General features: G+C 39.9%; 1 protein-coding gene across 1 annotated transcript in view; it reads right to left on the bottom strand.

Annotated features, from left to right (window-relative positions):
• Positions 1-14,673, bottom strand: part of Ano5 (anoctamin 5) — a 90,786-nt gene that overhangs the window by 28,168 nt on the left and 47,945 nt on the right. Inside the window, exons 10-15 of the mRNA XM_042054050.1 lie at positions 14,295-14,410; positions 4,132-4,266; positions 3,307-3,412; positions 3,150-3,210; positions 1,996-2,147; positions 957-1,031 (exon numbers count right to left, since the gene is read on the bottom strand). Coding sequence (XP_041909984.1) covers positions 957-1,031; positions 1,996-2,147; positions 3,150-3,210; positions 3,307-3,412; positions 4,132-4,266; positions 14,295-14,410 — 645 coding nt within the window. The remainder of the gene's footprint in view (positions 1-956; positions 1,032-1,995; positions 2,148-3,149; positions 3,211-3,306; positions 3,413-4,131; positions 4,267-14,294; positions 14,411-14,673) is intronic.

The raw sequence follows: 14,673 nt of genomic DNA on the forward strand, positions 1-14,673 counted from the left end.
CAAACACACACAGAGACACACACACAGACTCACGCACAAACACAGACACATGCACATACACAGACACATGCATACACAGACACACACACAGAGAGAAACACACATAGACACACACACACACGCACATACACAGACACACACATTGGAGAGTTAAACCACTCCCTAAATTAATTTATTTACACCTCAATACCACATTCTCTCAGAAGCCAACACCCCCATCCCTCTTCCCAAAATTAAAATCCAACTGTGGGGTTGGAGAGATGGCTCAGCAGTTAAGCGCACTGTCTGCTCTTCCAGAGGACCTGAGTTCAATTCCCAGCAACCACATGATGGCTCACAACCATTTGTAATGAGATCTGGTGCCCTTTTCTGCTGTGTGGGCAAACATGCCAGCAGTACATTGTGTGTATAATAAATAAATAAATCGTTTAAAAAATAAAATCCAACTGTGACCAGTACACAGATTTAGAAAGGAAAGGAACAAAAAGTCACAGTGGTGGATTAATATATTAGCTATAGATACAAAGAGGAACGTCTCCCCCCATAGATCTGTCTTCCTCAGATTTCAGTCTGTGTCTCAACAAGGAGAAAGTGGTAATAGTTCATTGTGTCATATGCATAGATTCTTTAAGGGAATGAGTGATGCTGACAACATTAACCAAAGACTGCACTGATGAATGTGACATTCTGCTTTGGTGCCAGGTGTCAGTCTATGATACAGACAGGAACAAGCTGGAAAGTCAGGACTCTCACACACATCTATCTACAAATTTCAGTCTTGGGGAAAAATTTACATAAATTCTGTCATGTTTGTACAAGAGGTGTAGCCAATATAGCAAGAATGGGGCATTGCAGGAATGATCCAAGAGCTGATGCAGATAGAGCTAAGGAGATACTGTAGTTCATAAAGGACTGTGTCCTAAAGAAATGGTCAGAGTTTCCTAAATGGTGCTTACCCCAAAGATCACTGTGGTCCCTGACACAAAGTACCATGGGATGCGATGGCACCGAGGCATGTGTGGCTCCATCTCCTGCAATATTGGAGAAATAACAAAGTCACACTTTGGCCTCACAGTTGGCACTCCAAATGACAGTAGAAAAATCAAGGCACATGCTAAAGGTAGAGACCTCACAAAGGGTTTCTCATTATATAGCCCATGGAAAGTAATTCCTTCTCTAAGAGAAGGCCACCAGAACCCAAATGCTGCACGTTTCCATGACATTTCAGTCATAATTAAGAGATGTTTGGCTCATCCCTAAACTGTGAAAAGCATCTTGAGAGTTGTACTGCTAGGGTCCCTTCAAGGAAGGATGGGATTCTACAGAAGACAGGGAACTTGAGGCAGAACGCACTGCCTTCCACATAGCACATAGTGGTTCCCAGCCTATGAAGCTAATACAGCTTCAGAGGCTTCACTTTCAAATAAGCATGGGAGGATAAAAGATGCCTTAGTCAAGAACAGACAGATTGATGGTTAAAGATTTGAAAATTTAGACACTTCTCACTTCCAATGCAGTGTCTTTCCCAGGCAATCAGTGTAAAAGTATCATGGGAAGAGAAATTCACTCAAATAAAATCCTTGCTCATAAATCCACGGTCTTAACACAAATACCCTTCAACCCATTAACTCATTTCCACACACCCTGGCTTCCATTTCACCTTTTCTCATCTAGTAGCAAAAATCGCATATTTCATACTGCGATGCATTGGATTTGCTTTACAAATAATCCAGTGACTGCAAGCGTGAGGATCCATGTGAGAAAATCCTGTCTCTGGGGTGAAAACGCAATGCTGAGTAGTAATTCCACCTGTGGGTTTAACTATAGCTTTCTATTCGTAAATAGGTTTGAACTTTTCAGATAGATGACTATGCATACATGAGAAAAAATAGAAATTGTGTGAATTAACTTGAATATAGATGGAACATGAGTATTCCAGGGCAGCCGATAGCAGAGGGTCCCTTGAAGCAAGCTCCTACTCCATAGCTACTGTACCTTCGTCACAGGATTCATCTTCTTCCGTTTACACATGGCTTCAAACTCGGGCCGCAGCTGGAGCTGCTGTTGCTCTTCTTCAAAGTCCACGAGATCCCACTCATACTCAAGCCTGGCTTGTCGCTGTTTCCAAAACTCCAGAAACAGTGTGACTGCAGTAGAAGAAAGCGTCAGCGTGGAGCTCAATAGACGTCAAACAAAAGTTTGTTTGACAAATAAAAGTTGCAAGACAGCAACCCTAGGAGCAGGAGGGGCACCTTGTAGTGGAGTGGACCTGCTGCTCGAGCAGAGGATCTGAGTTCAGTACCCAGCATCCACATTGGGGGGGGAGGGGGTCACAACCACCTTTACTTCAGGTCAAGGAGATCCAATGCCCTCTTTCCTCACCGGGCACCGGATGTGCACATATGGCGTGCTCATGCATGTGTATGTGGGCACATACAATTGAAACCAATAAGAATAAATCTTAAAAAGAAATGTTCATGTCTGCTACTAATCATTTTGCTTGCAAGCACTTCACATGTTGTCAGTTGGAAATGCTGAGATCATGTTTGTTGGTTCAATTTCAAGTACCAAAAACACTTGTGATCAAATAACTGCAAATGAAAACTATAATGGGAAGCCATCCAATCCATCAAATGGCATCTCCAGTGTTAAAAACTAAAGTCAAAATGTGTTTAAAAGTTCGATTTTATATAAGTCATATAAAAATGTAGTAAAGCTTTTAAGTTGTATATACAAATTTTCCCACAAATTAATATGTTAATTTTTATTCTTATAAGGTTGTCATATAAATATATAAAGATACTTGTTTTAGTAGGCGGGTAGAGTACTGGCCTAGAAATTGCTCCAGGGTTCCATCCCCAGCAACACATATATTCTGCGTCACAGTACACTAGTAATCCCAGAATTTAGAAGGCAAAGGCAGGAGATGAAGGTCATCCTCAGCTACACAGAGAATTCAGCACTTTATGAGATGTTGTCTCAAAAAAGAAAATATTATTTCAGAGATATTTCCAGTGGCAAAAAGGAAACAAGTAAACAAACAGGCAGTTATACAAATTACACAGCAGATTTAACAAAATGTGATAAATTCATGAATGGTCATAATACAAAACAAAACCCACCAAAATTGGAGGAGACGTTGTACTCACCCCAGATCCCCATGAAGATTGCAAAGAACACGGTTGACTCATTATCAAACAGATGCGAGAACTGTAAAGGCAACACCATCATAAAACCCTCTTAATATGAAAGACGTCAGCACAGGAAGGAAGCGCCAGTCTCCGTCCCGCCCCACGGCACACTTACCTTCGAATGCAGGCACGTGGTGTTGAGTCTCCAGTAATCACAGACGCCATCACAAAGCGGACACATGATCATTTGACCTCCGATGTTAGGGTCGCAGATTTCAGTGCTGCCCAGAGAAGTCAGATAAAAAGCAATGCAGTTTGGAGTGAATCATCCAAGCAGTTCTCACCAGGCAGACTGTTCAACGAGCGTCCACTCACAATAAAAGTGGGAACAAAGCAAAGGTTTCTATGGTGGTGGAAGTCATGGTCTAGGGAACAGACTCCTTAGGCTACATTTTTAAATGCAGTCTGACTTTGAAGACCCGAACAGGATTGAGTCAGATGACGTTAGGATGGACGCGGAATGAGGAGTCACGCTGTCCCACACTAGCGGAAGAGCTATGGACAACTGATGGCTGGTGCTGGGGAATGGGAGTGAGGCCACATGCCCAGAACATAGCCCTCCACGCATGCACATGAGGTCAACACCAAGCAGACTTGGGTTTTAAAATAAACACAGGAAATTTGGGAAGGAAAATGGTGGAATACCGAGGAGGAATTGAGCAGGCGGAGGTGGGTTTGATCACAACACTTTGTATGCATTATGAAATTCTCCAGCAATGAAAAGAATAAAGGAAGTTAAAATCAATGAAATTAAACCCAAAACAACAGCAAAAGGCACTTTCCATAAAGCCCTTGGCATGTAGAAGCACTGCACATGAGTCTGCTTTGAAAATACCGCCTGCGGCCACAGGAAACATTTTGAGGCAAATGTGGGGAAATAAGGAGGCTGCAGAAGCTGAGGCCAAAGCAGTCTCTGTCTGTGCCAGTCTCTTGTGCTCACCTAGTTTGGTTATTTTCCATTGATAACAAACCGTAGATGAAGCAGGCTAAGCCAACCAGAGCTGCAATCAACAGCATTTCTGTGTAATACCCGAGAAACACAAAATAGATACCGATCTTTTCTCCATAATAATTCCTGTGAACGAGAGACAGAATCAGAGGCTGGAAGAAAACTGAGGGCCAGGTGCCCTGGCTCCACTCTGGCAGGTAAGTTTATAGTAGTAAAGATGAAAAGAAATAGCCCGTGGAAGAAGGAAGCCATCAGGATAGAATCTATCATATTGAGAACTCATGCATCTTAAACGTTCCATGTGTTTAAAGTATACATATTAAGTTATTAAAGAAATGCAACCTGTAGCAAGCAATTGACAAATTAAAGAGACAGACATCGTCTGCCCGATTGCCTCGCTTCTTTCTTACTGTAGTAGAACCTGTGTTCTGATGGCACTCAGGCGTGACTGCAGCAGAGTGGAGAGGTTGACAGTGTTGTTTTGAAACCTGCTTGTACTCCGGGCCAGGTTTAGCTGAGCACACCCTCAGAGACCTGCGGACAGCCCTCCCCTCCTAGAGAACTCATCACCAGGCTGCGACCTCCCACAGGTTTGACTGCCCTTAGGGTCTGAAAGCTTGCTACTTAATACTTTGAGAACTATGGATGGTGACCTGCAGTTTCCAAGTTTGCCCTGGGAGAAGACAATAGTGAGTGAGCAAGAGGGACATAGCTCTTGCCTTCCATGGAGACCATTTAACAGATTTTAAGTAGATTTCTCATGCCCTACATTAATTCTTCAGCTTTTGAAACCTTTCTAATTAAATAGGTGTCTCTGTGTGTATTGTGTTTTCTTTTCAGTGCTAATAAACATTTTTGCTGTTTTGCTTTTATTTTTTTTTTTTCCCACAACGCTGTCTGTCACAGTCCCTAGGCAATCAGCTGTGGACACTTCCCCACAGTAAATGTCAATGAACCTGCTGCATCTCTCTGAGATTTTACTAAAAGAATAAAGCAATTTCTGTAATACTATGCAACATCAAGATCACCAAAAGACACTAATATTCTTTTCTCTTTTTCTTTCTGTCTTTCCTTTTTGAGACAGTCTCATTCTGTAGCCCAGACTAGCTTTGAACTCTGGCCAATACTCCTGCTTCAGGCTCCTCCATGCTAGGATTACAATGAATTCCTGAATTATATTTAAGTACTAAGTGGTTTTTTTATTGATATTTATTGAGTTCAACACTTTTTTCTGTTCCCATCCCTGCCTCTCCCCTCCCCCTTTCAATCCTCCTCCAAGGTCCCCATGCTCCCAATTTACCCAGGAGATCTTGTTTTTTTTAATACTTTCTACTTCCCATGTATATTTAGATCTATGTAAATCTCTATAGTGTCTGCATTGTTGTGTAAGTTCTCTAGGATTGTGGTTTGTAGGCTGGCTTTATTTAAGTTTAAAAACCACCTATGAATGAGTACATGTGATAATTGTCTTTCTGGGTCTGGGTTACCTCACTCAAAATATTTTCTAGCTCCATCTATTTTCCTGCAAAATTCAAGCTGTCGTTATTTTTTCTGCTGTGGAGTACCCCATTGTGTAAATGTACCACATTTTCCTTATCCATTCTTCAGTAGAAAGGCATTTAGGTTGTTTCCAGGTTCCAGCTATGACAAACAAAGCTGCTATGAACATAGTTGAGCCACATGTCCTTGTGGCACAATTGAGCATCCTTTGGATATATACCCAAAAGTGGTATTGCTGGTCTTGAGGAAGGTTGTTTCCTAATTTTCTGAGAAATTGCCACAATGAATCCAAAGGGGTTGTACCAGCTTGCATTCCCACCAGCAATGCAGAAGTGTTTTCTTTTCCCCACAACCTCTCAGCATAAGTTGTCATCAGTGTTTTTGATCTTGGCCATTCTTACAGGTTTAAGATGGAATCTCAGAGTTGTTTTGATTTGCATTTCTCTAATGACTAAGGATGTTGAACATTATCTTAAGTGTCTTTCAGCCATTTTAGAATCCTCTGTTGAGAGTTCTCTGTTTAGGTCTGTATTCCATATTTTTATTGGATTATGTGATCTTTTGATGTACAATTTCTTGAGTTCTTTGTATATTTTGGAGAGCAGACCTCTGTCTGATGTGGGGTCAGTGAAGATCTTTTCTCATTCTGTAGGCTGTCGTTTTGTCTTGTTGACCATGTCCTTTACTTCACAGAAGCTTTTCAGTTTCAGGAGGTCCCATTTATTAATTGTTTCTCTCAGTGTCTGTGCTGCTGGGATTATATTAGGAAGTTGTTCCCTGTGCCAATGCATTCAGCTGTGCCTCCCACTTTCTCTTCTATAAGGTTCAATGTGGCTGGTTTTACGTTGAGGTCTTTGATCCATTTGGACTTGAGTTTTGTGCATGGTGATAGATATGGGTTTATTTTCATTCTTCTACATGTTGATATCCAGTTATGCCAGCAACACTTGTTAAATATGCTTTCTTTTTCCATTTGATATTTTTTGCTTCTTATCAAATATCAGGTGTTCAAAGATCTGTGGATTGATATCCAGGTCTTCTATTTGGTTCCATTGGTCCTCCTGTCTGTTGTTATGCCAATACCAGGCTGTTTTCAGTACTGTAGCTCTGTAGTAGATTTTGAAGTCAGGGATTGTGATGCCTCCAGAAGTTCTTTTATTGTACAGGATTGTTTTGGCTATCCTGGATTTTTTGCTTTGCCATATGAATGAAGTTGAGTACCATTCTTTGGAGGTCTTTGAAGAATTTTGCTGGGATTTTGATGGGCATTGCACTGAATGTATAGATTGCTATTGCGAAGATTGCCATCTTTACTATATTAATTCTGCCTACCCAAGAACATGGGAGATCTTTCCACTTTCTGGTGTCTTCTTAAATTTCTTTCTTTATAGATTTAAAGTTCTTGTCCTAGAAGTCTTCCACTTGTTTGGTTAGAGTTACTCCGAGATATTTTATGCTATTTGTGGCTATTGTGAAGGGTGTTGATTCTCTGATTTCTTTCCTAGTCCTTTTATCATCTGTGTACAGGAGGGCTACTGATTTTTTTGAGTTAATCTTGTATCCCGATACATTGCTGAAAGTGTTTATGAGTTGTAGAAGTTCCATGGTAGAATTTTTGGGATTACTTATGTAAACTATCATATCATCAGCAAACAGTGAGAGTTTGACTTCTTCTTTTTCAATTTTTATCCTCTTAATCTCCTTTTGGTTGTTATTGCTCTAGCCAGGACCTCAAAAACTATATTGAATAGATAAGGAAAGAGTGGACAACCTTATCTTGTGCCTGATTTTAGTGGAATCGCTGTGAGTTTCTCTCCATTTAGTTTGATGTTGGCTGTTGCCTTGCTGCATATTGCCTTAATTATGTTTAGGTATGTTCCTTCTATCCCTGCTCTCTCCACGACCTTTATCATGAAGGGATGTTGTATTTTGTCAAAAGCTTTTTCGACATCTAATGAGATGATCATGTGGTTTTCATTTTTCAGTTTGTTTATGTAGTGGATTACGTTGACAGATTTTCGTATGTTGACCCATCCTTGCATCTGTGGGATGAAGCCAAGTTTGTCATGGTGGATGATGGTTCTGATGTGTTCTTGGATTCGATTTGCCAGTTTTTTATTTAGTATTTTTCATCAATGTTCATGAGTGAGATTGGTCTCTAATTCTCTTTCTTAGTAATGTCTTTCTGTGGTTTGGGTATCAGGGTAATTGTAGCCTCATAAAAAGAGTTTGGCAATGTTCCCTCTGTTTCTATTGTGTGGAGTAATTGGAGGAGTATTGGTATTAGTTCTTCTTTGAAAGTCTTGTAGAATTCTGAGCTAAATTCATTGCGTCCAAGGTTTTTTTTTGGTTGTGAGACTTTTGATAACTGTTTCTATTTCTTCAGCAGTTATAGGTCTGTTTAATTTGCTTATCTGCTCTTGATTTAATTTTGGTAAGTGATATTTATCCAGAAAGGTATCTGTTTCCTTTAAGTTTTGCAATTTTGTGGAGTACAGGTTTTCAAAATATGACCTGATGATCCTCTGTATTTCCTCCTTGTCTGTTGTTATGTCCCTCTTTTCATTTCTGATTCTGTTAATTTGGACATTCTCTCTCTGCCTTTTGTTTAGTTTGGATAAAGGTTTGTCTATTTTGTTGATTTTCTCAAAGAAGCAATTATTTGTCTCATTGATTCTTTGTATTGTTTTCTTTGTTTCTATTTTGTTGACTTTTGCTTTCAATTTGATTATTTCTTGCCATCTAGTTCTCTTAGGTGAATTTGCTTCTTTTTGTTCTAAAGTTCTCAAATGTTCTGTTAATTCACTAGTGTGGGATTTTTCCAGCTTCTTTATGTAGGCATTTAGTGCTATGAACTTTACTCTTAACTTTCATTGTGTCCCATAAATTTGGGTATGTTGTATGGTCATTTTCATTCAGTTTTAGGAAGTCTTTAATTTCCCCCTTTATTTCTTCCTTGACCCATTGATGATTCAGGTGAGCATTGTTTAATTTCCATGTGTTTGTGGGTTTTCTGGAATTAGTATTGCTGTTGATTTCTAGTTTCAGACCATAGTGATCTGAGAAGGTACATTGGGTTATTCCAATTATTTTTTTGTATTTGTTGAAGTTTGTTTTGTTACGGAGTATGTGGTCAGTTTTTGAGAAGGTTCCATGAGGTGCTCAGAAAAAGATATATTCTTTTCTGCTTGGATGGAATATTCTATTTATGTCTGTTAAGTCCATTTGAGTCTTAACATCTGTTAGTTCTATTATTTCTCTGTTCATTTTTTTGTCTGACTGACCTGTCCAGTGATGAAGGGGGTTGTTTAAGTCTCCCACTATTAGTGTGTGGTGTTTAATATATGATTTAAGCTTTAGAAGTGTTTCTTTGACATATGAGGGTGCCTTTGTATTTGGGGCATAGATGTTCAGTATTGGAATTTCCTCTGATAGATTTTTCCTGTGACTAATATAAAATGACCTTTGTCTTTTTTTAAAGACTGATTTTAGCTTGAAGTCTATTTTGTTAGATATTAGGATAGCTAATCCCACTTGTTTCTTAGGTTCATTTTATTGGTATATTTTTTCCCTACCCTTTACTCTGAGAAGATTTCTGTCTTTGATGTTGAGATGCATTTCTTGTATGCAGAAGAAGGATGGATTCTGTTTCCTATCCAGTCTGTTAGCCTGTGCCTTTTTATAGTTGAGTTGAGTCCATTTACATTAAGGGATATTAATGACCAGTGGTTGCTATCTTCTGTTAATTTATTTTTCATCGTTGGTAATGTTAATTTGTGCATTTTTTCTTCTTTGGTATTTGCTGTAATGAGATCATCAATTGTCTGTGTTTTTGTTGGTGTAGCCATCTTCCTTGGGTTGGAATTTTCCTTCTAGTATTTTGTGTAGGGCTGGGTTTGTGGATAGGTATTGTTGAAATATAGATTTGTCATGGAATATCTTGCTTTGTTCTTCTATGGTGATTGACAGTTTTTCTGGGTATAGTAGTGTGGGCTGGCATCGGTGGTCTCTTAATATCTGCATAATGCTTGACCATGACCTTCTGGCTTTCATTGTCTCCAATGAGAAGTCAGGTGTAATTCTGATAGATCTACCTTTATATGTTATTTGGACTTTTTTCTTTGCAGCTCTTAATGTTCTTTCTTTACTCTGTATGTTTAGTGTTTTGATTATTATGTGGTGAGAGGACTATTTTTGGATCTAGTCTATTTGGTGTTCTGTAAGCTTCTTGCATCTTCATAGGCATATCTTTCTTTAGGTAGGGAAAGTTTTCTTCTATGATTTTGTTAAATAAATTTTCTGTGCTTTTGAGTTGAACTTCTTCTCCTTCTTCTATACCTGTTATTCTAAAATTTGGTCTTTTCATTGTGTCCCATATTGCATGGATATTTTGGGTTAAGCTTTTGTTAGATTTAATGTTTTCTTTAACTGATGAGTCTTTTTCTTCTATTGTATCTTCAGCGCTTGAGATTCTCTCTTCTGTCTCTTGTATTCTGCTGTTCATGCCTGCATTTGTGGTTCCTGATCTTTTTCTCATGATTTCTGTTTCTATAATTCCTTTGGTTTGTGTTTTCTTTATTGTTTCTATTTCAGTTTTCAAGTCCAGGATTGTTTCTTGTATATGTTTGATGTCTTTTTCTTTGTTTTCTTTAAGTGGTTTGCTGATATCTTTCAATTTTTTGTTTTTTCCTCCATTTCTTTAAGGGAATTCTGTGTTTCATCTTTAAGAATTTCAAACATTAGCTTGAAGTTATTTTTTTTGGTCATTTTCTTCTGGTTCATGCATATTTCGTTGTTCATGTCCTGCTGTTGTAGGGTCTTTAGGTTTTACTGGTGTTGATTGCTCTTCATGCTCCACTCCTCTTTTTCTCTCATAGGTGTGGTTGGGGCTGTCTGAGATTCTGTTGGATAACCTTCTAGATGCCAGTGAATCCAAAGCTCAAATGGTTGTTCCTCAAAATACAGTTAGTGTCACAGTTCTAGTTACCCCGCTGATTAATCTTGTTCTTGGAGATAGCTCAGCGCTCCTGTGCTTTCCTCTGCTCCCTTGGAGTTTGCTGTCTCAGCCCTACTTTAGCCTAGGTTGCTGGCTTTGATCTGTTTCTGTAAGTCCTGGTCTGGATCCCCTCCTGCAGAAGACCCTGGCTTGGAGTTGGACCTGTTCTGGTGGAGATCGCTGACACTGACTCTGGATCTGGTTGCTAGCTCAGTCCTGATCCGCCAGTGTTCTGGAACTGGGTTGGCTCCCGGGACTGGATTTGCTCCTGGCTTCTGCTCCTGATAGAGTTTGCTTCCTCAATCCCTTGTTCAGTCCCACTTCTATGCAATTTGTTGCTCCAGGTGGAGTTCTTTGCCTCAAGGCAACTTTTGCCTAGATTACTGGCTTTGACCTGTATTTGTACATCCTGGTCTGGGTTCCCTCCTGCAGAAGTCCCTGGGTTGGAGTTGGACCTGGAAAGGTTTCTGTTTCCAGTCTACTGCCTCAGAGGTCCCAGGTTTATGTGTGCCCAGACCTGCATAGGACCTGCTTACTTCCTCGGAGGTCCCAGACTCATGCTTGGACCTGCAGAGGTTCCAGGTTCCTGCCTATTCCCTTTGATGTCCCAGACAGATGCCCTAACTCACAGAGGTCCTGGCTCAGTCCTACTCTCTCTGAGGGCCCAGACTCACGCCTGGCCCCACTGAGATCTCTGGTTCCTGCTTATTCCCTTGGAGGACCCAGGTTCACTCCTAAGTGTTTTATTTTTGAACATATTCTATTTGCTCTGCTTTCGCCTTATTAATGTTTGCAGGATGCTGGGTCCACGGGGGTCATGCATAGATGGGGACAGACCACCAAAGTCAACCAGGAACAAGATTCATTCCAGGAAAAAGAAAAGCATCAAAACTCCGTGGGGCACCAAAGCTTGTCAGCTAGCTCAGACCACAGCCGGAGACATGGGATGCTTTTGTCCTGTAAACAAAGCAGCCAGTTATAAAATGGAATAATCTTCTGCTGATATTTGATCCTTAAGCTGCTGAGAAGGCTCTTGGAAGTTTGTTCTTGTACTTAGGATTATAACTTTATATGTCTTTCTTTGTACATTCTAATTTTTGGTACCTATATTTTTATATTCTTTTTCCTAAACTTCACAGAATCCATCTTAGGAGATACAGTTGCTACATACACAAGAATTCTTAGGAATTTATGAGGAAACTGGATATTTTGAAAACCTTGGATTTTTTCTGTTTTTCTTTTTTTGGAATCTCTTTTTTTTCCTTTATTGGAAACAGATTGTTTTTCCATATAGTATATTTTGATTATGGTTCTCTTCTCCCAACTCCTTCCAGATCCTCCCTACCTCCCTACACACCCAAATACACACCTTTCCGTGTCCTCTCTCTCTCAGAATACAAACAGGCATCTAAATAATAATAAAATAAAAACAAACAATCCAGAATAGTACAAAACAGACAGGAAAATAAAAGCCAAAGGAAAAGCATAAGAGACACCTACAGACATTGACACACATGCAGAATATTCATTATAAACAAATTCAGAAACCACAACTTATCAACAAAAGACCTGTACAGTAAAAATAAATAAATAATCTAACACTAAAACATGCTGTCAAAATATTGCATGACTGAAACCCCCCCAGAACACTGTAGAGCTCATTTTTTTTCTGTGTTGGCCGCTTACTGCCAAGCCTGGGGCCTGCCCTTAAGTATGGTTTGTAAACCCAGTGAAACTCTTTCAGAAGAAACTATTCTTTTTGTGAGTAGCTATCAATTGGATATAAGTTCTAGGTTAGGGATGGGGACTTGTGTCCCGTGTCAACTCTTGGGCCTTATCTGGGGCAGCCCTGTGCATGCCTTCTGTAGGTTGCCGTAGTCTCTGAATTCATACTTGTTTTGGTTCTGTTGTGTTTAGAAGGCCGTGTTTCCTTGGTGTTCACCACCCAGTCTGGTTTCTACAATCTCTGTGCCTCTTCAGAATTCCCTGAGTCCTGAAGGGAGGGATTTGAGGGAGACATTCCATTTTGGACTGAGTGTTTCAAGGTCTCTCACATTGTACAGTTGTATTTGTTCCCATCTCCTGCAGGAGGGAGCTTCCCTGATGACGGCTGAGTAAGACACTGGTCTATGAGTTCAGCAGATGCCATTAGGAGTCATTTTTATTGCTGTGTTCCTTTAGCAGAACAGTAGTAGTGGTTAGTTTTCCCCTAGGTTCAAACCTATCTAATCTCAGGCTCTTGGCCATTTAGGCAGTGTTGAGCATGGGTTCCCTCTCACTGAGTGGGACTTTATTCAAATCCTGTCATGGTTAGTTACTTTGATGACCTTTGTGACTAATTTAAAATGACTTCTTCCATCTCCCTTTCAAATTTCAAGACTAATATTTCTTGATATTAAACTCTTAAAGGGCCTGTAGACCTATACTTTTTATTAAAATAGTCTCAATGTAGGAAATTGTTGAGTTATTTCCTAAATGGGATCAAATAAGAATTTATTGTTTATAAAATGAGGATGCATAAAAAGTGTTTTTTTCTTAACTGTGCACTTGATGAATAAATTTGAAAATACCGGCTAACCACTAAAACTTTGCGTATGTGTAACTTCCATACTAAGCAAGCATTTTAACACTAGGCTGCAACCATATCCCTCATCTTACTTTTCATCCGTTTTGTTTGTTTGTTCTTTGGCAATCTCATACGTGTACCATTAACACCCTTTCTGATTATCCCAACTTCACAGCCGCTGCCCACATTCACAGCTGCTTTTGTTGTCATCTCGTGTGTTCATCACCTGTACCAGTGACATTTACTCTTACACCACCTCTTCTCACATGGACTTCTTAGTTCCCTTTGCTGAAAATCAAATCATTATCATACATAAGTCCTTTTATGAGCTTTCATTTTTATTATCATTCCTGTTTGGAAACAATTCCAGATACACAGAAAAATAAAAGAATAATTTAAAAAATCCACATATATCCTTTGATTCTATTACCTATTTGTAGTGATTGCAAGCATGTTAAAAAATTAAGATTATAAGCCCGGCGGCGGTGGTGCACGCCTTTAATCCCAGCACTCAGGAGGCAGAGGCAGGCGGATCTCTGAGTTTGAGGCCAACCTGGTCCACAAGAGCTAGTTCCAGGACAGGCTCTAGAAACTACAGGGAAACCCTGTCTTGAAAAAAAACAAACAAACAAACAAAAATTTAAGAGTATAGAACCAATATCTTTACAGATCTCTGAGATGAACACATCCAAATTCACAGACCAGTTTCTCCTGTATTCTAAGTTCTTCTACTGAGGAAGAAAACGAACTTCATATATGTACTTAAACTAAAATGTAGACATATCATATTACATTTTCAAAGGAAAATAAACCATCATTGCCACATTACGAGATGAACCACACAGCATTTCACTACCGTGATCAAGTGGGAGCTGCTTGTACAAGGCAGGAACTAGACTGATTACAGCTTAGCTAAATGCTAGGTAGGTCCTGTCCCTTAATAGTCATGCTGCATCCTTCCTTTCCTAGATAGTGGCAACAAGTATCTTCTTCCAAATAAACAATCCATAGTAAAGCAAGGGGCTGGGAAACACAGTGGGTATCAAGGGCACTGAGCAAGGTCTCCCGTGGTCATGACGCAGAATGACTTACCGAATCAAATCTAAAGGCTGCTCCTTGTAAAAGTAGGAAAACCGAGCCCAGTTCTGGTGAAGGGTGTACCTCTCGTTGATGTGAGTAGGAGTTCTAGATGGTTTCCAGTACTGGCCCTGTGCACAGTCAAGGAGAGTGGAAGAGGAGAACATGAGAGACCTGGATGGTGGGGAGGAAGCCTCTCTGGACAGATGGACAAAACGGAGAGCATCTTTTGCTGATATGACTTCTAATTCATACTCCAGTCATATAGAGTCATTTGCTAACACTTTCCTAAGAAACCATAGTCAGAGTGATTTATTTATTGAGCTGGCCCAGGAAACAAAGTGCCATGTACACAGTCGCTGTTCAAGCTGTTAGAACATTTCGTGGACATGCG

This window comes from Arvicola amphibius, chromosome 12 (genome assembly GCF_903992535.2).
Source record: "Arvicola amphibius chromosome 12, mArvAmp1.2, whole genome shotgun sequence".
Taxonomy (NCBI): Eukaryota; Metazoa; Chordata; class Mammalia; order Rodentia; family Cricetidae; genus Arvicola; species Arvicola amphibius.